This window comes from Hyperolius riggenbachi, chromosome 7 (assembly GCF_040937935.1).
Source record: "Hyperolius riggenbachi isolate aHypRig1 chromosome 7, aHypRig1.pri, whole genome shotgun sequence".
Taxonomy (NCBI): domain Eukaryota; kingdom Metazoa; phylum Chordata; class Amphibia; order Anura; family Hyperoliidae; genus Hyperolius; species Hyperolius riggenbachi.
This window is the reverse complement of record NC_090652.1, coordinates 26,538,267-26,564,596: the sequence shown is the minus strand read 5'-3', so window position 1 is coordinate 26,564,596 and position 26,330 is coordinate 26,538,267. Positions and strand designations below refer to the sequence as shown.

General features: G+C 45.3%; 1 protein-coding gene across 1 annotated transcript in view; it reads left to right on the top strand.

Annotated features, from left to right (window-relative positions):
* Nucleotides 1–26,330, top strand: part of LOC137525956 (uncharacterized) — a 70,471-nt gene that overhangs the window by 27,184 nt on the left and 16,957 nt on the right. The window contains exon 4 of the mRNA XM_068247165.1: nucleotides 24,102–24,176. Within this exon, the coding sequence (XP_068103266.1) occupies nucleotides 24,102–24,176 (75 nt within the window). The remainder of the gene's footprint in view (nucleotides 1–24,101; nucleotides 24,177–26,330) is intronic.

The following is a 26,330-nucleotide window of genomic DNA, read 5'->3' as shown; positions in this document are numbered from 1 at the left end:
AGGTATTGACTTCCCTAAGTGACGTGCCAGTGTTATGGCCATCCGATGAAGGAGGAGAGGAGGAAGTCAGACACGCAGAAGACAGTACCCAGGTCACCACAAGGTACAAGGTGTAATGTCCCTGCTGTTGCGCTCAGGGCCGTCCTAGGTTTCACAGCGCCCTGAGCAAAACCTGATTTTTGTGCCCCCCCCCTTCATCCTTTTCCCGCATGCGCGTACACACACACAGGCCCATATGCAATTCACCTTTTCTCCTGAGATATCTCCTAGGACAGTGGTTCCCAACCTTTTTGACGTTGTGGCACAAATGCTCGGATCTCTGTGACACATAACATATGAATAATAGAAAAATACTATTAATAACCACGAATGGATGGAAAGAGTGCATTATTCTGAATACACTTAAAAATGAAGGCTAGAACCTTTCAGGAATATTAATAAAAACAATCAGTGCTACAGTTAGCCCCCGCCCCTATAGAATGATAGCACAGCACTGACAATTTGCACCATGCATTATAGCCGCAGTGCGCTTCCCTTCCCCCCCCCCCCCCCCTAGAAAAATGCCCTCAGACTCAATATAGGTAGGTAGCCAGGTATAGGTCCCCCAGTATAGAATCTTTTGTGTAGGTGCCCTCAATATAGTACAGTAGAGAGTGAATTCCGCACCAGGTCAGTGGAAAAAAACTTCGCTTTATTAAATCACGTACATGACAAGCTAAAATCCATCACCACATGCTGACATGTTTCGGACGTTACACGTCCTTAATCATAGCATGGGTGCAAGTGAACAGGGATGACCCTTAAGTAGGAAGATACCACACCCAAAGTCACATGTTCACAAACCCCACCCACAAACAAAGAGGTGCATACATTAAAAAAAGGAGAAAATTGAGAAACAGCCTCAATTATATAATCAAATAAATAAAAACATGATATACAATAAAAATGTAAATACATATGATTATACATGGCACAATAATACGCAGCAACTAGCAAATAGTCATCACAAAAAAGAGTAGTGTATACAGACAGATGTTATTATTGTTGTAATATTGCACTGGTCATAGTCAGGGACGGTAAATCCACATTAGGTAACCAAATTCAGGTCCCATCTGGCATTAAGGCCTCTCGGTGAGCGGGTCCCTAATTTGAAGATCCAATATGCTTCCCGAGTGAGGAGTCGTTTGTACACGTCCCCTCCTCTCACTGGCGTATGGACACGCTCAATACCTTGGAATGAAAAAGAGGACATGTCGCCCAGATGGACAGATCTAAAATGCTTGGCTACATTTGATACCTCCATGGTCACCCACCCGGCACCCCTATAGTGTTCACCTATTCTCTGTCTGAGGTGTCGGGTAGTACACCCAACATACTGTAATTGGCATGAGGAACAAGAGATAAGGTAAACCACAGATTTTGTGTCACAGTTAATGTATTGCTTCATAGAAAAGGTATTTCCGTTGGAAAAGGATACAACAGAACGTGTAGGTCTATGGACAACACAGTACCTACAGGTGGAAAAGTTACACCTATAGGAACCCAAAGTGGTTAACCAACATGGACGCCGAGAACCGGTTGAAAATAAACTAGGGGACAAAATACTTCCCAATGTAGGGGCCCTCCTGCTAGCAAATCTAACTCCTGATTTAAGGATAACGTTAAGAGCTGCATCAGCCTCCAGTACAGGCAGGTACTTTTTCACAATCTGCGTGACCTGTCTAAATTCCTGGCTGTAGGTAGTCACAAAGACTGTTCCACCAGTCGATTGTAACGGTATCTGACGAGAGCCAGGGGCAAGCAACTCTTCCCTGGTCCTCATCAGGGCTCGTTTTTTCCCCCTCTCAATCATCCATCCCGGATACCCCCGCTCCACAAGTCGGGAGCCCACGACACCTAACTCCGCCTGAAGTGCTGAGGCATCAGAGCAATTCCTACGTGCCCGTATTGACTCACCCACGGGAATAGCACGGATGGTATGAGATGGATGGCAGCTATTAGCCCTCAAGGTGGAATTGCCACTGCAAGGTTTACGGTACGTGGCAGAGACTACCGAGGCCAGAAAGGGGTCTCCCCTGAGGGTGAGGTCAAGGTAATTGACCTCCACAGGTGACCACTGAAAGGTAAAAACAAGGTTCATGGCGTTGACGTTGAGGAACTCAACAAATCGTGTGGCCTCGTCGCGCGTGCCGTCCCAGATGACCAGCAGGTCATCTATATATCTGCCATACCACACAATATGACTCGAGTAAATATTACTCTCACTAAACAAGTGGAGCTCCTCCCACCAACCCATATAAAGGTTTGCGAGTGAGGGAGAAAATTTCGACCCCATCGAGGCTCCACAACGTTGTAAATAAAACTCAGAGTCAAATAAGAAATAATTGTGGGCAAGCAGATATTGTACGGCACGCGCGACGAAGAACTGGAGGTCCGTGGAAAAGGCAGAATACCTGGCCATATGGTACTCCAGAGCGTCCAAGGCAAGAGCATGTGGGATGCATGAGTACAATGATTTGACATCGATGGCAATCCAGCTGAAGTTGTCATGCCATTGAAAACATTGTAGACTGCTCAAGACATGCTTAGTGTCACGAACATAGCCTGGAAGTCGTCGTACAAGAGGCTGCAGGTGTTCATCCACCCAATTGCCCAGGCGCTCCCCCAGGGATCCAATCCCGGCCACAATAGGCCTGCCCTCTGGGGGGAAGCCCTGTTTATGAATTTTAGGTAGATGATGAAATACCGGTATAACAGGAGATGGAACGGCCAGGTATTCCGCCACGCGTTTAGAGATCACTCCCAGACTCTCACCTAACGATAAAAGTGAGAGTAATTGGTTGCTGAACTCTATAGTGGGGTCGCCCCTCAACCGAGAATAAGTAACCGGATCCCGAAGTTGTCTCAGTGCTTCAGCACAGTAGACCTCAGTGTCCAGTATGACCACTGCACCCCCCTTATCCGCATTTCTAATGACAATGCGTGTATTCTCTTTAAGGGAGGAGAGTGCCTGCTTCTCAACGGAAGAGAGGTTACAACGAGAACTGGCGGCGCCAGCAGAAGCAAGCTCAAGCAGTTCTCGTTCTATAACCTCCTGGAAAGCATCAACAGAGGGACTGCGGGCCTTGAAAGGATAAAAGGCCGGATTGCGGATTTGTATAGGCCTAGCATCTTCTTCAGAAACAAGCGGGACCGTCTCAGTGAGCAATTGCTCTAAAGACAAAAAAGACTTGGTATCGCTAAAGTTTCTTATATCAGAAAAGGCCACATCGTTATTAACCGCAATGTTATCGGCCGCTTCATCCCCTGTCCGTCTGTCCATGAAGTGCTTCCTCAGGAGGATAGACCTGATAAATCTGTTCACATCCAAAAGTGTGGAAAACACATCGAAATGTGCTGTAGGGGCAAAGGATAGCCCCCGCGAGAGCAAGGTGATCTCAGGAGAGGTCAATATGGTGGCAGAAAGGTTAATGACAGTATGATTGGAGGATGTGGAGGAAACTGTAGTTGGTTTTCTATGTTTTATACCTCCTCTTCTCGTGCGCCTCGACTTTTTTTCTTTCTGTATCTGTTGGATTTTTTGGGGCGGGCAGATGGAGGAGGAGGGGGTTGCAAGTTTTTTGACAGCAGATTATTCACTGTAGTGATTGGGGCAGAGTGGGGGGCTGTATTAATACCCCCTACAGCTCCATGTATATGGGCAATGGAACCGTCCGACAACTCTGACTGAGAGTCAGATGTTTCGGGTGAACTAAAGGTAACCTTTTTAGTGGGTTTAGAGGGTTTGGTTCTAGGTCGCCATGTAGTAGATCTAGGCGACCGAAAGGTGGCCTCCCACCGACCCCATTCGTAAACAACACCCTTATTATAGTCACCGACATCACGAAGATACTTAACTCTCTTAGTATCAGTGATCAAAGATTCTAGCCTCGACACGTTGTCCAAAAGCTTTTTATTTAATTCATCATATTGTTGCAACGCGTCGAGTCTAGAAAGGGTCTGCTTGATCTCAGAAACCTGCAACCTCAAATCAATCAAACGCTGTTCTTCATATACAATGATCAATTTCATCAGTTTAATTGAACAATCACTTAAAATAGCATTCCACTCTATCACAAAATTGTCTGAGTAGATGGTGGTGGGAACCTTCCTAATTCTCAAACCGCGAGGAATAATCTCGTCTGCAACGTATTGCTTGAGACTAGTAAGGTCCCACCAAACCTTGGTTTCTTTTAACATGAGATCCTCCAATTGTGTAAATGCAGCTTTAAGTGCTATCTCAGAATTGGTATTAAGGGGAACCCCGAGATGCCTAGAAAACACCGCTGCAAACTTAGAAGACCGTCCTGGGTCATAGTCCAAATCTCCAAGCGAAATAAGATGACTGTCTAGAGAGTCAGATTTCAACATATGGCTGGACATAGACAATGGAGCATAGGGCCCTGCTGGACCCGCAACCGGGCCATCTAAGAGAGTCAAATCCGGATCGTAATTTGATGGCACATGACCCCCAATATGGGGGGTATAGATGTCAGATTGTGTAGCAGGCAAAACAGTAGATGTATCATTAATTGTTCTCAATGAACTGACCTGAGATTCCGGCTTAACAGTCTCCTGAGATGGATGAATTGAAGGTTTGGGATCCTGAAGATTGGTTAACAAACCCCGCACCAACTGCACACAGTGCGGGCGAATCTCCAAAGGGATGTCCTGAACGCCGGCAGAAGACGGTGAAAGGGGCTTGATGTCCAAAGGGAGAAACCTGCCTGAAATGCGACGAGGGGCAAGTGGAATGCTTTCCCCCAACGGCAGGGACTCCAGTGATAGCCTGCGGGAAGCGGGGAGCTTGGATCGTGCACCCAACGCTGACGTCATCAGAGGTGCGCCGGAATCCGGAAGAGTCCCGCTGGAATCAGTTTCCCCCATCACCGGAGACCAGCGCATTCCTCCAGCGAGGAGCTCTCCGCCCGGTAAAAGAACTGCAGCCAGGCTCGGGACAGGAGCGCGTCCAGCGCCCTCCACTCCAGGCGAAACCGATGGCGAGCAAGAAGCAGGTACACTCATCAATTCTGAAGCCACTACAGGGGACACCTCTGTTACTGGAGGCTGCATCGCCGCTGTTGTTTGTGCTGCTTGTGCCTCTGCTGCTTTGCGGACCATGTCGAGGTTACGCTGCACAGCATGTATGGAGGACACCACTTTCCGAGTAGATGCAGTGGGTAGTGTGACTTTGCTTAAAGCACCGTCCCTGGCCATAGTGCATGCCATAGTGTTGCTGCGTAAAGATCTTTTTTCAGGTTGGGCCATACCCGGTGGTGATGGTAGCTGATGTGTACAGTATTTCAGCAGGAGGGAGCGGAGAAAACAGCAAAACTTGATTGTGACGTAGGTGGAACTCCGCTCACGGCTCCATCCACCGACCGTGCAGGAAAGACGGGCTGCTCGAACCCCAAATCCAGTACAGTAGAGAGTGAATTCCGCACCAGGTCAGTGGAAAAAAACTTCGCTTTATTAAATCACGTACATGACAAGCTAAAATCCATCACCACATGCTGACATGTTTCGGACGTTACACGTCCTTAATCATAGCATGGGTGCAAGTGAACAGGGATGACCCTTAAGTAGGAAGATACCACACCCAAAGTCACATGTTCACAAACCCCACCCACAAACAAAGAGGTGCATACATTAAAAAAAGGAGAAAATTGAGAAACAGCCTCAATTATATAATCAAATAAATAAAAACATGATATACAATAAAAATGTAAATACATATGATTGATTATATAATTGAGGCTGTTTCTCAATTTTCTCCTTTTTTTAATGTATGCACCTCTTTGTTTGTGGGTGGGGTTTGTGAACATGTGACTTTGGGTGTGGTATCTTCCTACTTAAGGGTCATCCCTGTTCACTTGCACCCATGCTATGATTAAGGACGTGTAATGTCCGAAACATGTCAGCATGTGGTGATGGATTTTAGCTTGTCATGTACGTGATTTAATAAAGCGAAGTTTTTTTCCACTGACCTGGTGCGGAATTCACTCTCTACTGTACTGGATTTGGGGTTCGAGCAGCCCGTCTTTCCTGCACGGTCGGTGGATGGAGCCGTGAGCGGAGTTCCACCTACGTCACAATCAAGTTTTGCTGTTTTCTCCGCTCCCTCCTGCTGAAATACTGTACACATCAGCTACCATCACCACCGGGTATGGCCCAACCTGAACAAAGATCTTTACGCAGCAACACTATGGCATGCACTATGGCCAGGGACGGTGCTTTAAGCAAAGTCACACTACCCACTGCATCTACTCGGAAAGTGGTGTCCTCCATACATGCTGTGCAGCGTAACCTCGACATGGTCCGCAAAGCAGCAGCAGCACAAGCAGCACAAACAACAGCGGCGATGCAGCCTCCAGTAACAGAGGTGTCCCCTGTAGTGGCTTCAGAATTGATGAGTGTACCTGCTTCTTGCTCGCCATCGGTTTCGCCTGGAGTGGAGGGCGCTGGACGCGCTCCTGTCCCGAGCCTGGCTGCAGTTCTTTTACCGGGCGGAGAGCTCCTCGCTGGAGGAATGCGCTGGTCTCCGGTGATGGGGGAAACTGATTCCAGCGGGACTCTTCCGGATTCCGGCGCACCTCTGATGACGTCAGCGTTGGGTGCACGATCCAAGCTCCCCGCTTCCCGCAGGCTATCACTGGAGTCCCTGCCGTTGGGGGAAAGCATTCCACTTGCCCCTCGTCGCATTTCAGGCAGGTTTCTCCCTTTGGACATCAAGCCCCTTTCACCGTCTTCTGCCGGCGTTCAGGACATCCCTTTGGAGATTCGCCCGCACTGTGTGCAGTTGGTGCGGGGTTTGTTAACCAATCTTCAGGATCCCAAACCTTCAATTCATCCATCTCAGGAGACTGTTAAGCCGGAATCTCAGGTCAGTTCATTGAGAACAATTAATGATACATCTACTGTTTTGCCTGCTACACAATCTGACATCTATACCCCCCATATTGGGGGTCATGTGCCATCAAATTACGATCCGGATTTGACTCTCTTAGATGGCCCGGTTGCGGGTCCAGCAGGGCCCTATGCTCCATTGTCTATGTCCAGCCATATGTTGAAATCTGACTCTCTAGACAGTCATCTTATTTCGCTTGGAGATTTGGACTATGACCCAGGACGGTCTTCTAAGTTTGCAGCGGTGTTTTCTAGGCATCTCGGGGTTCCCCTTAATACCAATTCTGAGATAGCACTTAAAGCTGCATTTACACAATTGGAGGATCTCATGTTAAAAGAAACCAAGGTTTGGTGGGACCTTACTAGTCTCAAGCAATACGTTGCAGACGAGATTATTCCTCGCGGTTTGAGAATTAGGAAGGTTCCCACCACCATCTACTCAGACAATTTTGTGATAGAGTGGAATGCTATTTTAAGTGATTGTTCAATTAAACTGATGAAATTGATCATTGTATATGAAGAACAGCGTTTGATTGATTTGAGGTTGCAGGTTTCTGAGATCAAGCAGACCCTTTCTAGACTCGACGCGTTGCAACAATATGATGAATTAAATAAAAAGCTTTTGGACAACGTGTCGAGGCTAGAATCTTTGATCACTGATACTAAGAGAGTTAAGTATCTTCGTGATGTCGGTGACTATAATAAGGGTGTTGTTTACGAATGGGGTCGGTGGGAGGCCACCTTTCGGTCGCCTAGATCTACTACATGGCGACCTAGAACCAAACCCTCTAAACCCACTAAAAAGGTTACCTTTAGTTCACCCGAAACATCTGACTCTCAGTCAGAGTTGTCGGACGGTTCCATTGCCCATATACATGGAGCTGTAGGGGGTATTAATACAGCCCCCCACTCTGCCCCAATCACTACAGTGAATAATCTGCTGTCAAAAAACTTGCAACCCCCTCCTCCTCCATCTGCCCGCCCCAAAAAATCCAACAGATACAGAAAGAAAAAAAGTCGAGGCGCACGAGAAGAGGAGGTATAAAACATAGAAAACCAACTACAGTTTCCTCCACATCCTCCAATCATACTGTCATTAACCTTTCTGCCACCATATTGACCTCTCCTGAGATCACCTTGCTCTCGCGGGGGCTATCCTTTGCCCCTACAGCACATTTCGATGTGTTTTCCACACTTTTGGATGTGAACAGATTTATCAGGTCTATCCTCCTGAGGAAGCACTTCATGGACAGACGGACAGGGGATGAAGCGGCCGATAACATTGCGGTTAATAACGATGTGGCCTTTTCTGATATAAGAAACTTTAGCGATACCAAGTCTTTTTTGTCTTTAGAGCAATTGCTCACTGAGACGGTCCCGCTTGTTTCTGAAGAAGATGTTAGGCCTATACAAATCCGCAATCCGGCCTTTTATCCTTTCAAGGCCCGCAGTCCCTCTGTTGATGCTTTCCAGGAGGTTATAGAACGAGAACTGCTTGAGCTTGCTTCTGCTGGCGCCGCCAGTTCTCGTTGTAACCTCTCTTCCGTTGAGAAGCAGGCACTCTCCTCCCTTAAAGAGAATACACGCATTGTCATTAGAAATGCGGATAAGGGGGGTGCAGTGGTCATACTGGACACTGAGGTCTACTGTGCTGAAGCACTGAGACAACTTCGGGATCCGGTTACTTATTCTCGGTTGAGGGGCGACCCCACTATAGAGTTCAGCAACCAATTACTCTCACTTTTATCGTTAGGTGAGAGTCTGGGAGTGATCTCTAAACGCGTGGCGGAATACCTGGCCGTTCCATCTCCTGTTATACCGGTATTTCATCATCTACCTAAAATTCATAAACAGGGCTTCCCCCCAGAGGGCAGGCCTATTGTGGCCGGGATTGGATCCCTGGGGGAGCGCCTGGGCAATTGGGTGGATGAACACCTGCAGCCTCTTGTACGACGACTTCCAGGCTATGTTCGTGACACTAAGCATGTCTTGAGCAGTCTACAATGTTTTCAATGGCATGACAACTTCAGCTGGATTGCCATCGATGTCAAATCATTGTACTCATGCATCCCACATGCTCTTGCCTTGGACGCTCTGGAGTACCATATGGCCAGGTATTCTGCCTTTTCCACGGACCTCCAGTTCTTCGTCGCGCGTGCCGTACAATATCTGCTTGCCCACAATTATTTCTTATTTGACTCTGAGTTTTATTTACAACGTTGTGGAGCCTCGATGGGGTCGAAATTTTCTCCCTCACTCGCAAACCTTTATATGGGTTGGTGGGAGGAGCTCCACTTGTTTAGTGAGAGTAATATTTACTCGAGTCATATTGTGTGGTATGGCAGATATATAGATGACCTGCTGGTCATCTGGGACGGCACGCGCGACGAGGCCACACGATTTGTTGAGTTCCTCAACGTCAACGCCATGAACCTTGTTTTTACCTTTCAGTGGTCACCTGTGGAGGTCAATTACCTTGACCTCACCCTCAGGGGAGACCCCTTTCTGGCCTCGGTAGTCTCTGCCACGTACCGTAAACCTTGCAGTGGCAATTCCACCTTGAGGGCTAATAGCTGCCATCCATCTCATACCATCCGTGCTATTCCCGTGGGTGAGTCAATACGGGCACGTAGGAATTGCTCTGATGCCTCAGCACTTCAGGCGGAGTTAGGTGTCGTGGGCTCCCGACTTGTGGAGCGGGGGTATCCGGGATGGATGATTGAGAGGGGGAAAAAACGAGCCCTGATGAGGACCAGGGAAGAGTTGCTCGCCCCTGGCTCTCGTCAGATACCGTTACAATCGACTGGTGGAACAGTCTTTGTGACTACCTACAGCCAGGAATTTAGACAGGTCACGCAGATTGTGAAAAAGTACCTGCCTGTACTGGAGGCTGATGCAGCTCTTAACGTTATCCTTAAATCAGGAGTTAGATTTGCTAGCAGGAGGGCCCCTACATTGGGAAGTATTTTGTCCCCTAGTTTATTTTCAACCGGTTCTCGGCGTCCATGTTGGTTAACCACTTTGGGTTCCTATAGGTGTAACTTTTCCACCTGTAGGTACTGTGTTGTCCATAGACCTACACGTTCTGTTGTATCCTTTTCCAACGGAAATACCTTTTCTATGAAGCAATACATTAACTGTGACACAAAATCTGTGGTTTACCTTATCTCTTGTTCCTCATGCCAATTACAGTATGTTGGGTGTACTACCCGACACCTCAGACAGAGAATAGGTGAACACTATAGGGGTGCCGGGTGGGTGACCATGGAGGTATCAAATGTAGCCAAGCATTTTAGATCTGTCCATCTGGGCGACATGTCCTCTTTTTCATTCCAAGGTATTGAGCGTGTCCATACGCCAGTGAGAGGAGGGGACGTGTACAAACGACTCCTCACTCGGGAAGCATATTGGATCTTCAAATTAGGGACCCGCTCACCGAGAGGCCTTAATGCCAGATGGGACCTGAATTTGGTTACCTAATGTGGATTTACCGTCCCTGACTATGACCAGTGCAATATTACAACAATAATAACATCTGTCTGTATACACTACTCTTTTTTGTGATGACTATTTGCTAGTTGCTGCGTATTATTGTGCCATGTATAATCATATGTATTTACATTTTTATTGTATATCATGTTTTTATTTATTTGATTATATAATTGAGGCTGTTTCTCAATTTTCTCCTTTTTTTAATGTATGCACCTCTTTGTTTGTGGGTGGGGTTTGTGAACATGTGACTTTGGGTGTGGTATCTTCCTACTTAAGGGTCATCCCTGTTCACCTGCACCCATGCTATGATTAAGGACGTGTAACGTCCGAAACATGTCAGCATGTGGTGATGGATTTTAGCTTGTCATGTACGTGATTTAATAAAGCGAAGTTTTTTTCCACTGACCTGGTGCGGAATTCACTCTCTACTGTACTGGATTTGGGGTTCGAGCAGCCCGTCTTTCCTGCACGGTCGGTGGATGGAGCCGTGAGCGGAGTTCCACCTACGTCGCCCTCAATATAGGTTGCAAAGCATAGGTGCCCCCAGTATAGGATCTTATGTGTAGGTGCCCTCAATATAGGTTGCCAAGCATAGGTGCCCCCAGTATAGGAAGTCAGTTGAACGTCTCCATCCCCCTCATAGGTAGCCAGGAGTAGGTGCCCCCAGTATAGGTAGCCAGGTGTTGGTGACCTCAGTAAAGGTAGCCAGCTATAGGTGCCCCCAGTATAGGAAATCAGGTGTAGGTGCCCTCGGTATAGGCAACCAGCTATAGGCGCCCCATTGGAAGCCGGCCCCCTGAGCGACCAGAGCGGTCGCTCAGGTCAAAGGCCGGCTATGGCTGCGCTCTACTGTGCCTCCATATTCCTCTCACTTCATCTAGCTGCTTAAATGGGAGAGTGGGAGCGAGGGTTTTGTTTTACGTGTGGGTGCATGGGGAGAGTGTGGTCTGTGTGTGTGACCTGTGTGTGTGATCTGTGGGTCTGTGTGTGTGATTTGTGTGGGATCTGTGTGTCTCTGTGTGTGATCTGTGTGTCTGTGTGTGTAATGTTGTTAGAATTTTAGTGGTTGATTTATGCAGGAAAAGCTGTCATATGTGTATGTTTTAAGTTTTAATGTTCTATACAAAATATCTCTGTAAACTGTAAGGTTAGAGTACTTCTTTAAAATATTGCTCTGGGACATCTCAGCATATTCCGGGCAGTGAAACTCATAAGATTATTTTAGTTACAGAAGCTAAAACATTTTTGTTTATGTTACAAGCATCTTTTAAATGTCCAGGTTAGAGAGTGTACTGTGTGAAGACTAAAAGAAATAAGTTTAAAAGCTACATTAATGCAGCAATCATATATGTTTATGTGCTCTGTTATTACATATAAATATTATTAATCAATACAGTCCTTTTAAAGAAAGATATAATTATTGTTAAACCCCATAATTATATATAATAGAATTTATAACTTTGAAATACATTTAAATGCTGGATTCTGCCAGTGAAAGTCTGAAACACATTTTAGATGTTTGGGTTATGAAGTTTTATCAATCATTCTGGAATATCAATAATGAACATTGCAAGGTTCTCCCATATTTATGACAATGATGCCACCTGGTGGTTTTTATAATCATAAAATTAATATGGAAATTATTAAATGTATTTGTTCATAATAGAAAATGATTTTAAACTATTAGGTTTTAATATGCAATTATATTCTTTCATTAATTGTTTTAAGAATAATTATATAATAAGCTTTATATTTAAATATAGAGTATATTAGAGGCCCTGTGTACTTCAATAAGCATTAAATTACTATATCTGTAATTCACAGATTTTCTAGGTCAACATAACTGATTTCATGTCTAGAAAAGAACAGAGATATTCCAAACTAATTAGCAGAGAGACACATTATCAGAAATGCGCCATGAATGACATTGTTTATGTTTAAAAGTCCCAATGTCGGGGGCGTGGCTTGCTCATGGCGCGCTGAAGACGTTTCTTCTCTGGGCTCCCGTTCCACTACCCCGCTGACTCATTAATTAGCCTACAATAGCGATCAACTTCTTCCCAAATGGGCAATAGGAAGAAAGACAAAGAGGAGAAGACCCCGGCCAAAGGCTCGGCAGCTTCCAAAGATCACATACAACGATTCCTGAAGCCGCTAACCCGGGCGGTAAGCAACACAGACATACCTAAGATGGCGCCTGACCTTGAGCAGAAGGACAAAGCTATCTCTCCGGCATCGCCTCCCTCCTCTCCGCCGAAAACTCCCAACTCCTGCACATCTCCTGCTCGCTCAGAAGACCAACAGCCTCCCTCTCTGAGGGCCACCACTAACCTAGCAATCTCTGCTGAGCCAGCAGAACCGCCGGCTCCCTCTCCGCCTAGGCCCGCCAGCAATCACTCATCTCCAGTCCGTTCAGAGGGTGCGGAATCCTTCATTGAAGTGGACCTGCATGAGTATATCCGTACTCTCCCCACTAAAGATGATCTAGAGAGGTATGTGAGCCGCATAGAGGAGACTTATAAAAGGGAATTGGAGGGAGTGAAGCAAGAGATACGCCACATAGGTAACAGGGTGGAGAAGATTGAAAAGGATATTGACAACATAGAAAATACCTTAATCGTCCAGCAAACAACTATAGACATGCACTCCACCCAGATCCACAACATATATATGAAAATTGATGATCAGGAAAACCGCCACCGGCGAAACAATCTGAGAGTCAGGGGCCTACCAGAGTCTATCCCAACAACGGGGCTTCTCCCCATGCTTCTACGCATCTTTAATAAGCTGCTAGACAGACCCCCTGACTCCCCAATTGAAATCGATCGCGCTCATCGATCACTGGGACCGGCCACAAACAACTCCGAAAGGCCGCGTGACATCATATGCCGGATCCACTACTTCACTACCAAGGAGGCCATAATGGCGGCGGCCCGGAAAGCTGACCAAATCGAAATAGACGGTATCAAATTATCTATACTCGCAGACCTCTCCAGACTGACTCTGCAACTGAGATGGGCGGTGAAACCATTGCTGGACGTGCTACGAGACAAACACATTCCCTACAGATGGGGATATCCTTTCCAACTCTTGGTCAACCACGAGGGAAAATCCGCATATCTCTCCACACCGAGAGACCTACCACGCTTTTGTGAGATCCTGGAGATCCCGGCCCCGTCTCTTTCTGAATGGCCTTTGGATTTGCCACCTGATACAGATAAAACAGGACCCAGCTTGCCTCAACGCCCAGCCTGGCGCACCGTCTCTCGCAGAGGTAAAAGAAAGAAGGGCCTTGCATCGATCGACAACACGGACACTGGGTGAGATAAAAGCCTTTTTACTTGTCTTTGCCCCTCTACACCCAGAAGAACCACTATGACTTTACAGGGCTGCACTGTTCCCGGCCTAATAAGTTGCGGTCCGAGGGCCGTTTCCTAACTGCCACCCTGATCATATTCTCTATGTCTTAAAAGAGATATTCCCTTAAACCCGCTCTTTTCGATGGAAACAACCCCCGACACCTTTTCTGATGTCAAGGGTGCAGTAAGTTTTCTTCACCCTGGTGTATGTTACTACACAACCCTGTTATACAGTTATGCAGTTATGTTAAAAGGTTCCTATGTCCTACTTGTTTATACATGTTCTCAGGCCGGATCTCGATGAGAGACTCTGCAGAGACTGACTATCATTGCGATATGTTGCAAACACCCCACGCTTTAAAGCCACCACAAAGGGGGTGCTCTCTAATAACTATCTGTCTCCTCACCCTCTCGGAAGAAATCACAGAGACCCTACCTGGGTCACAGCGAAAGAGTCGCGGGGGGTGGAGGGATCTCAGGGTGTCCTGGGCCTCCTCACCCCACCAGATCTTTACCTGGCTTTAGCCAGTTGCAACACAATGTTGATGTTTTTACCTGTTTCCTATAGAAATGTTATTGGTTTGATAACCCATTTTCTGTTTTTGATGTTATGTTTTAACCTGTTTTCCCCCCTACCCCCCTGGGAACCACCTTCCTATCGCACAGGTGTTTGGCCAGTAGGCTCCTCAGTTAGCACTCACGCACAGTTCACTCTGCTAGATGGCAACAATACCTAAACCCAGACCTAGCCCCTGCAATTGTGCCACACTCAATGCTAAAGGTCTGAATAGCCCTGCTAAACGCTCACAGATCCTATATAACATGCACAAGAATGGTGTTAAGATACTGTTCCTGCAAGAGACCCACTTCCGCTCAGACAACATCCCGCAGGTTAGAAACAAATATTACACCACGTGGTTCCATAGTACTTTTCCCCATTCAAAATCAAAAGGAGTGTCGATCGCATTTCATAAGAGCTTGCCTTTCACGGAGGCGGAATCCCTTTCCGATCCCCTTGGAAGATACCTATTTTTAAAACTCAAAATTAGCAACAGGCCTTTCACTTTAGCCACCATTTACTCTCCTAACCAAAACCAAGGCCAGTGGATATTGCGCCTTTTATCTAAATTGGAGGCCTTTGCTAAAGGTCCGGTTATCATCGGAGCTGATTTAAATATGTGTCTGAACCCAGACCTGGACTCCTCCACGGGACAGTCTAACATACCCAGAGGAGCCCTCCTCCAGGTAAAGGCCAAGCTACATGGAATGCATATCACTGACTGCTGGAGAATACTTAACCCCAAAACAAAGGACTATTCCTTTTTTTCGGCCCCACATGGATCCTTTAGCCGTATCGACTACATTCTTATTTCACACGGTCTGCTAGACAAAGCCTTGGCCTCTGACATAGGCGTAAAGCTGTGGTCAGATCACGCTCCAGTTTACTGCTCCTTAGATATCCTGCAGTCCTCTAAAGGGGAATTTATATGGAGGCTTAATAACAACCTACTCAAGGACCCTGAGTGTCTGCAGGATGTCCGTAGGACCATACAGGACTTCATGGCAAACCATGTGAATGACGAAACACAAGAGGCAGTGAAATGGGAGGCCCTTAAGTGCACCATAAGGGGCCAATTCATTTCCCACGGCACAAGATTAAAAAGAATTAGAAATGTGAAGCTGTCTGAACTTCTATCTAATCTTACCTCACTGGAAGCTAAACATAAATCAGAGAACAGCAGTATCCCGGCCACCACGGTGGAACTCTCCAAGACCCGACATCAAATCTTATCCCTGTTGGATGAGCAATCCCTCAGACACCGTGAGAAATACCAAAGTATACGCTACACACAAGCAAACAAGTGCGGCACTGCCTTGGCACACTATTTGCACCCCAGGACCAACACTACATTCATTCCCTCTATCTCTTCTCAGTCAGGATCTGTAAAACATAAACCTGCAGACATAGCAAAGTCCTTTCGGGCATTCTACCACTCGCTATACAACCTCCCAGGTAAATACAAGGACCTTGACCGCCCTACCTTATCGGCAAAGATTAAATCCTACATAACAAACACTAAATTGCCCACACTTTCTCCCGACACAATTACTGATCTTGAAAAAGATTTTTCCGAAGCGGAGGTCCTTTCAGGAATCAGTTGCATGAAAATTAACAAACGTCCGGGACCAGACGGATTCACTGGTGCCTTCTATAAAGCATTCTCAACTGAACTGGTGCCCCTACTCACCTCTGCCTTTAACTCTATTACACAGGAATCCCCTTTCCCGAAACAGACACTACAGGCTCACATAGTGGTCATCCCGAAGACAGGAAAGGATCCCAATTCCTGCGGAAGCTATCGTCCTATCTCGCTCATCAACCTGGATGTTAAACTCTACTCCAAAATTATCGCAGACAGACTTAGAGATTCCTTGCCTCAGATCATCCACACAGATCAGGTGGGCTTTACGCCTCTTAGAGAGGCCAGAGACAACACGCTGAAAACTGTCTCCCTGATCCACAAAGCTCAGCATTATAAGATCCCTATGTGTATGTTATCAGTTGACGCAGAGAAGGCGTTCGACAGGATCCACTGGGAGTTTTTGAGGGAATCCCTAATACAGATTGGCATCGGCCCTTGCCTATTGCACAAAATCATGTGCCTATACAGCTCCCCTTCAGCCCGGGTTAGGGTAAATGGGATCCTGTCGGACGCCTTCTATATCAATAATGGCACAAGGCAAGGATGCCCCCTTTCCCCTCTCCTGTACATCCTATGTATGGAACACTTTGCGAACGCATTGAGAGCCAATCCTGACATAAAAGGAATCCAGGTTGATGGGCGAGAAGCTAAACTATCATTATACGCGGACGATCTTTTGCTCTATATTACAACACCACACATCTCTTTCCCTAACTTCCTTAAAGAAGCTGAAATGTTCGGCAACCTGAGTAACTTTAAGATCAACCTGTCCAAAACAGAGGTTTTAAATATCTCCCTACCACCTGCCTCAGTCCCCAAGCTAAAACAGTCCCTCCCCTTCAAATGGCAGGAAGTTGCCATTAAATATCTGGGAATATCGATCCCTGCTGACCTCTCAAAGCTTTACAATTTAAACTTCCCACCACTTTTAAATAAAATTCATAAAGACCTTCAATCCTGGGATAGACTACTCCTTTCTTGGGTAGGAAGAGTGAATGTCATAAAAATGGATATTCTCCCGCGTCTCCTATATGTGTTACAGGCTATCCCCATTTCACTCCCTCACACTTTTCTAAAATTGATAGGACGCAGAATCAGTAACTTTATATGGAATGGCAGAAAACCAAGGGTCAGACTCAAACTTCTCCATAGGCCGAAAGATGAAGGGGGTTTGGGTCTACCTGACATACAAAAATACCATGTTGCTGCACAACTAATCTTGATCTTAGACTGGTTCCACGGTAGACAACAAAAACAATGGGTTTCCCTAGAAAAGGAATCCCGTGACTTAGACCAAAGGGCCTTGCCTTGGTCCCCGAAAACCAAACGCCCCCCACTTAACTCACTCCCATACTGGTCCGCGGTAGTCATGGCAAAATGGGACCTCTACTGCTCTGGATATCATTTGTCTACCAAGCCCAGCCCGCTCACTCCCCTGTTAGATAACTGCGACTTTGGTATAGGTATAAGTAGGAACTCATTCTTAGGACACGATAGAACTAAATGGCCACAGATCAGACATTTTATTAACAATGTGTCTCTGCTCCCCCCTGACATGTGGACTTACAACAATCAGTCGCCCAAGCCAGATTGGCTCACCATCTCCCAAATGCGAAAGTTCTACGCCTCCCTCACACCAAAAGCAAAGATACACAGGACCCTAAGCCCCTTTGAGCAACTATGTTGTATGCAGGACAGGCCCTCTCATATGCTAGCCCAAGTTTACTCTATCCTAAACGCGTCCACTGGGTCAGAATGCCTACAAAAGATACAGGATGCCTGGCATAGGGACCTTGACAGGGAACTGGACACTGAGGAATGGGACAAAATATTTACACTAGCCCACAAACTATCCCCATCAGTGGATGCACAGGAAAGGAATTTTAAAATCATCTGTAGATGGTACAAAGACCCAGCTCGGTTGGCTAAGTTCCAATCCTCTTCCTCAAACCTGTGTTGGAGATGCGAAAAGGAAGTTGGTGACTATTATCACATATGGTGGAAATGCAAACATATTCGCCCATTCTGGTCAGATGTTTTTGAACTGCAGAGCTACCTATACCTTGTTCCCATGCCTTGCACCCCTGAAATAGCTCTCCTTTCTGCCTTACCCGGCTCTATTTCTGGCGCTAAAAAATCCATTTTCAGGTACATCCTCATCGGGGCCCGATTATTACTCACTAGGAAATGGAAACAAAAAGCCCTTCCCTCTAAGGCTGAACTAATCGTGCAGGTCAATCATCTCAAAAGAATGGACGAATTACTATTATCTGCTCAGGACAAGAACGACATATTTGTAAAGAGGTGGGCAGTATGGGTAGATTTCTGTGACTCTGACAAACTTACCACATTCCTGAGCAGGGCATAAGAACCCCCCCAATATATTCACATGATGCGCTTAGCCTCAACCAACAACCTGTTATACAAATATTCCCACGTGTTTAGCATAAGACGGTTCCCTGGTTTTCCCTGGTTTTCATACCCCTCTTGCCCTCCCTCTCCCCCTCCCTAGTTACCTTAGTCGCCCCTCTTAAAGAGGATGTTCCCCTCCTCTCCCTCCCTTACCTAACTACCCCCCCCCCCTCCCTCTTTCCTCAACCCGTCCTCCCACATAGAAAAATCGGGGATATTAGCTTCTCCTGTTCCTGGAGAATTGGTACGGTACGTTATATGGTTACTTCATCACTACTGTATATGCCTTTCTACATGCTATGCATACCCTGTTGTCACTCTCAAGATGTTGTATCTGTAGAGTATAAGCTTTGTTACTAGCTGGGTATAACCATTGTACCTGTAACGTTATGATGTAACCCGTTAAAAATCAATAAAATCTGATTTTTGAAAAAAAAAAGTCCCAATGTCTGGGGCAAATAAGTCCAATCAACAGTCAAGATGGCTGATGACGTCCATTTTTATTTACCTGGCCTGGTAATCAAACGTCAGTATGTGTAAACATCCCAAACTACGTAAATTCTCATAGTTAAGTTAATCAAGGAATTTGTAAACAAAAAACTGTTATGGTTATTTTAAATGTCAATTATTTACAGTATTCAAAACAAGATAAAGAATTGAAGCACAGAAATCTCAGAAAATCAGAACAAGTGTTTTAGGGAAATTTCAAATTAGGCAGCCATATTGGATCCATGGGTGTACAAATAGGTGGATTGAGAGCTATTTAGAGACATCCAGACTGATTCTCCCCTGAAAGATGCCTACTTAGCTATAAGCTAGAAGCTACCTTCCCACATATGGTTCTAGATGCTGAAGAGATGACAGAGAAGGGGTAATATGCCTAATATTCTGGTGATTTTCTTTATTGATTGTTCAGCATTAAGTTCTGTTAATATGTTAGCAAGAAGTTATTTTAAAAGCTATTTTTATGCTATTTTTTTAAGAAGATTACTACAAGTTTTACATAGCTACTATATGCATATCTGAATATATACAAAACAGTCCACAAGGTTTTTTTTTTAAAGGAACAGCATCAGTCTTTCAATTCTTCATAAATATTAAATAAACTTGATTGCAGTCATATGAATAAGATATCCAATCTCAGAAACAAAGAATGCCTATACTACCAACACTACATGCTGAAGCCAGCCTAGCATGTACCATTGTGATATACCCATGAGAAAAATGAGCTTGCTTATTTGCCTAATTTGCAAGATGAAAGCAGTGGGACACTTGGTGATACTGCTTACAGGCTTCAATTCAAGACTTCAGAAAGATCATGTGCCTCCCTGGATTATGCTGGTGTAAGACACAGCAAAGGACAGCAATTTGAAGTCTGGAAGATTCCAGGGCAAAGGTGTGGAGGATGAAAAGCTAGGTGGCCATGCAACCCTTCCTGCTAACTTAAAGCTTACTTGTGTCTTACAACACATTGTCTTAAGACTTTACCAAATCCAATGCTCCAATATGGGGAAGCTTCTCTGTTTGCTGTTTTTTTTTTTTTTAACTGTGGTGTCACAGTTCACAGTTCTTAGCTACCGTAATATCTATGTTATGGCAGGGCCCTTATTACACTTTCTCTTACAGGGCTATGGAAACCGTTTTGCCCATGCGATAAAGCGAGGTGCAAAAATGAAATCATGCCTAGCAGAGGATGGTTTTGATCCATCAACCTCTGGGTTATGGGCCCAGCACACTTCTGCTGCACCACTCTGCTTACGTTTGTAGATAACCTTCAAGTTTAAGAAGAGTACATTCGTTGAAATAGTTACACTTCTATGTTACAGAAAGGCCCTGATGACACTTTCTCTTACAGGGCTATGGCCACCGATTGGCCCATTTGGTAAAGCAAGGTGTAAAAACCAAAGTACACCTAACAGAGGATGGTTTCAATCCATCAACCTCTGGGTTATGGGCTCAGCACGCTTCCACTGCGCCATTCTGCTGCTGTAGAGCAGATGCTTCGTTGTAGAAAAAATGAGTGAGACCACTTTGCCGTACGGAAAAATGGGCACTCCTTTGGCTACTTCTTTCTGACCTTTGTCATCATGAAAGGATCATAGAAATATATGTAGAAATTTGATATAAACAGGTTTTGTTTAAAGTGGCGTTAAACTTCTTGGAGCAGACTTTTTTCCTCCCTCCACAAGACACACATGCATCCACATTAAATCGTTTAGCAACAACTGTGTGCACAGTCTCTGTGGTGCAATCAGCTAGCGTGTTCGGCTGTTAACCGAAAGTTTGGTGGTTCAAGCCCAGAGAGAGAAAGAGATGATACTACATGGCTATCTGGGGTTCTCTTTGGACAACTGTTGAATGCAAAAGGCAAGGCTGTTCCTGGGTGGGCTTGAACCACCAACCTTTCGGTTAACAGCTGAATGCGCTAACCGATTGTGCCACTGATACTGTGCATGCAGTTGCTGTTGAAATATTTTATGGGGATGTATGTGTGTCTTTTCGAGGCAGGAAGTAAGTCTGCTCCAAGAAGTTTCAGCATATAGCGTTGGTGGTATAGTGGTGACGAGCATAGCTGCCTTCCAAGCAGTTGACCTGGGTTCGATTCCTGGCCAATGTATGTGAGGTTGCTTTTGACATCCTACAAATCCCTAAGCAAGCTCATTTTTCTCTTGGGTATATCACAATGATACATGCTAGGCTGGCTTCAGCATGTAGTGTTGGTGGTATAGTGGTGAGCATAGCTGCCTTCAAAGCAATTGACCTGGGTTCGATTGCTGGCCAATGTATGTGAGGTTGCTTTTGACATCCTACAAATCCCTAAGTAAGCTCATTTTTCTCTTGGGTATATCACAATGGTACATGCTAGGCTGGCTTCAGCATGTAGTGTTGGTGGTATAGTGGTGAGCATAGCTGCCTTCAAAGCAGTTGACCTGGGTTTGATTCCTGGTCAATATATGTAAGCTGGCTTTTGACATCCTACAAATCCCTGGAAGACAAGAGGAGGAGGGAGGAAGGTGCAGGAGAAAAAAAAAACACAAGAACTAGATTAGCTTGCAAGAGAGCTGTTGTGGGGTGCAATTTTAGGAATAAGAATCAGCCAGGAGCAAGCTAAGAAGCTTACAAGAGTCTAACTAATCTTTTCCTATGAGAGTCAGCCAGCAACTTTTGCATGCGATCACGAACCACCCAAAGATCGCCTGGAACCGTTCGCCGGCGAACCGTTCGGGCCATCTCTATTTCTGACAGAGGGGTCCAGTTCATCTCCCGGTTCTGGCATGCTTTTAGTGACCTGCTAGGTATCAAGTTGTCATTTTCATCTGGTTTCAACCCTGAGAATAATGGGCAGACTGAGAGAACGAATCAGTCACTAGAACAATATTTACGATGTTTCGTTTCTGACTGTCAGGAATTATGGTTAGAGTACTTACCTTTTGCTAAATTTGCATTCAACAACTTGCCAAACTCCTCCACTAAGTTGTCACCATTTTGGATAGTGATGGGTCAGAACCCCAAATTTACCTTTTTCACCATCCACAAACTCTTCTTTCCCAGCTTTAGAGGATTGGAGCACTCATATTCAGCAAATTTGGCCTCAAGTTCAGCAAAATTTGCGGAATTCTGTGTCTCGTCAGAAATGTTATGCTGATGCCAGTCGTTCACCTGAGTTTGTTTTTTCCCCAGGGGATATGGTGTGGGTGTCTACTTGTAATAAGTAATAAGTCCACCATCTGCAAAATTGGGTCCCAGGTTTATAAGCCCTTATCCCATTCAGTAAAAAATCAATGAGGTGGCATATAAGGTGGCGCTACCTCAATCTTTTAGAGGAGTCAAATCATTCCATGACTCCCTTTTGAAACCAGCTGCTAACACTATTTTGCCCTCAGCTCCTCCTCCTTCAGTGGAGGCAGATGGTGAACCAGAATATGAAGTTGACAAAATTCTAGATTCTAGAAAGGTTCGTGGATCCTTGCAGTATTTGGTGGACTGGAAGGGGTATGGTCCTGAGGAGAGGTGTTGGATTCCAGTCCGCCAAATTCATGCTGATGTATTGATTCATGATTGCCATCTAAAGTTCCCTGACAAACCTGGTAATGAGTGTTCGGAGACCACTCCACAGGGGGGGTAATGTAACATCCTTACCTCCCAGCGGCGGTCTCGCGGCGTCTCCGGCGTGGTCCGGGCATGCGGCGGGGCTTCAGTGCCGTCATCCTCCGGCAGCATCCCTGGCGTCCCTGCAGCAGTGAGTTCCGGCGCACGCATGCACACTACTCTCAGTCGTGCACGCGCGAACTCTAAAGAGCCTTATAGGCTAAGTAGGAGGATCTGACTGATGTCAGCAGTGATGTCACTCATGACATAACTTGTTGGGAGTGGTTGCATGTAGTTATCATGTGTATTTAAGGTCTGAGCTGTTTAGTTGTTCTTTGGCTTTGATACTAATCAGTTCGCTGGTTCCTAGCCTAGATAGCTTCCTTGAGCTACATTCATATATTGTGTAGACGCACAATATATATGTACTCCAGTCAGTCAGTCTTTATTATTTTCGTATATATATTCTCGTAATATTATTATTGTAACATCTCATTGTATATTATCTGTGTACTGACTTTTGCCTGCCGCTTGACCTCGCTCCTGTCTAGTCCTTCTGTACCGCTGCCATCTGATATTTGTTACCGACTCGGCCTGTCCCTGACTACGTTATTGCCTAATCCTTGCAATACGACTGACATATGACTTTCATGCATGATTTAGCCTGGTTACTGACTTCGATTCTCTTTACGACTTTGTACCTCGATATTTCTGAATTTGTGTACGACTTCAGGCCTGAAACTGACTACGCTTACTTCTGCTGTTGACTAGAACTAGTCACACTACCAACACGCAGAGAAGCGTGACAAGAGGCTGCATAAACGCTGGTCCACCACTGTCCCCACGTGACCCCTGAGGAAGCTTATTGCAGGTGAAACTGGTTGGGCGTGGCGGACTTGCGGTTGGATGGCATCTTGCAACTATACTTGTACATCTAGTGGGTCCCTGTAACAAGGGGCCATTTGACCCTGGACTGATTTTCTGGAATCACTTGATTATAATGCATTTGCTGGAAGGGGAGATTGGCAGGGGGAGAGTGAGCTGCTGATCTATTTGTGCCATCATTAGACCCTGTAATTAAGGTCTAATTACCTTTGGAAAGTGTGTTCATTACTTTTGGTGTGATGGTGGAATTATTGAGTCTGCGCTGTAATTACAGATCGGTACACCCAAGCTGCACACAGTATTGGAGCTAGTAAAGTCTGAGTTCCCTACCCTATTGCAAGAGTAGATTGGGGAGAGGGGGAAATCTCATTGAAGGAGTAATTATTTTTGTGGGGTGTGGTTGGAGTTATGGAGGCATGCATTCCACCTCTACCTTTGTTTGGCCCAGAAAGAATGCAGGCGTATTTTTTTTTTTTTTATGTGGAGGGGGTGCTTATGATTGTGTTTTTACATTGATATAGCCACCCATACTTTAAAACCGGTATAAGGGGTTGTTTGAAACCCCTAACCTATTTACTGTAAAGAATTTAAAAAAGGAGAAAAACACCAACACTATCACAAAAACAATCACCAAAGACATTGTTTTTAAAGTATGTTATTGAAAGCTAATATTATATTTTCAAATTACTCCGAAATTCTTTTGTCTTGATTTCAGAATGTGGCGGACGTTTATCTATCCCATCGGTTGCTTGCCGAATTCATCTGGACCAAGTGCCAACCTCAGCAACTGGTAATTAAATTGAATGCTTAAAGAGACACTGAAGCGAAAAAAAATATATGATATAATGAATTGGTTGTGTACTATGAATAATTACTAGAAGATTAGCACCAAAGAAAATATTCTCATATTTTTATTTTCAGGTATATAGTGTTTTTTCTAACATTGCATCACTCTCTAATATGTGCAGATTACACAACACTCAGCATTCAAAATGAGTCTTTCAGAGCAGTCTGTGAAGTAATGACCTCTCCTCTAGCAGAGGAAAAGTAAACAGTTCAATTACAGTTGAGATAATAAAAGTCAGATAACAGCCCTCTCCACGACTAAGTTAGTCGGAGAGCTTAATAGCTTTTTTGCATAGAGATAACAACTGGAGTTTCTCAACTCTTCCTGTACTGGAAACAATTAGACTGATGTATCTGATCTTAATGTTTTATTTCTTAGCTGTACTACACATACAAATCATAATATCATCATTTTTTTTTTCGCTTCAGTGTCTCTTTAATGCTAAAAAAGGGGGGATGACTATAATGAGAAACACTATAATGTGGGGCACAATAATATGGAGCACTGTAATAGGGGGCATTAAGTAAGCACTCTGTAAAGAATGAACAGGGAATGAGGGCTAAGCAAGGAGCCTGATGCAATAAAAAAAAAGTAATTTTACTTCACCCACTTTTAAGAACCACACCTCCAGCAAAATAAATCCCCACTCAACCTGTTGGAGTTCTGAGATCTGAAAATTATTTGTAACCTTAGACTGCTAGCTATTTTTTTTTTTTACAAAAGCTACACACCACTCCCAGCTATGTTTGTATCTAAGAATAAAAACAATCAGTGCTAGGTAGTTCATCGGTATATATATATAGCATAACACCCAGTGTCATTAAACTTCAGTGACCAGCCACCAGTAGCAGGTAAATGAAAGACTTACCAGCCCGCAAGAGCCCGAACTACAAGGCTATAAATGGCTCTGCAATGGATTCCAGGAATCTCTATAAGGTCCAAACTGGGGTCTTCATATAATAGGATCAGTGTCCAAGTTGGTAGTGCTCATAGTGCTCATAGCAGGATGTCAGTATAAAATGGATAAAACAGGCAATACCGGTCTAACTGTAGACTGTTAAATGCTCAAGTATAAACAATACAACCAAATAGAATAAAAACTCACATCCCAAGATTAAGATATGCTCTGCAACAAAGCTCTGCAACAAAGTCACAACAGGCTGAAGTGATGGTGCTGCCAGTTCTGTTGTGTCTTTTTGTCACTTGTTTCTTACAGACAGTTCAGGCATGTGTAAGGGCCTTAAAGAGAGTCTGAAGCCCACCAAAAAACTATTTTTACTGGCCATTTATCTTCAGCAATAAGATCATAGCTGAAACGCCGCATTCCCGTGGCAGAACGATGTCTTTTTATACCCCCCAAATCCCTGGGGCAAAATTCAGGGATCACTTTCTGGTAGAGGCAGAGCTTTGCGCAGTATCTCTGCCTCTGCTTGAGTCAATTGCTGACGATCTCCACTTCTCCCCGCCCCTCTCAGTCTTCTTTCACAGAGGCGGAGATTGAAGTGAGCAGAGGCAGAGCTACAGTGCAAAGCTATGCCTCTCCCGGGCAGCAAAATCCATGACCTGGAAAGTTGTGGAATTTTTCCCTGGGGCTTTGGGGATATAAAAACATTGTCCACACCATCCCTGGCTGCCTCCAATACTGCCTTGCCTGCCTGAGTCTTCCTTCCGCCACCTCCCCGCCTGCCCCCCCCCCCCCCCCCCCCCTCTGCTGCCTCCTTGCCTGAGCCTCCCTATCCATTCAAGTATCAGATGCGGAAAATCCAACTATAGCAAAGACAGAAAGGGTGGTCGGGTGCACGGCAGCCATTTTACACTCTGTGTGCTGTAAGAAGCAGTTTAGGGAGAGAGCTGCTACAGATAGGGAAAGCGTTAGGCCTGTGTTCTGTGTCCCAAGTGCAGTTTTTTGCTGCTGAAGTACCAATTCACCATCTACATAACCCCAAGAGCCCTTCTAATGGCTGTGTTTTGATCTTGTGATATTGCTGTTCTGTGTGTCCAGTGTACACGTTAGCTGTTGGAGAAAGGTCTGCTGGTCCTATTAGTTCACCAACCATAACCCAATAATCCCAATAACCCAATACTGCCCTGCATAAG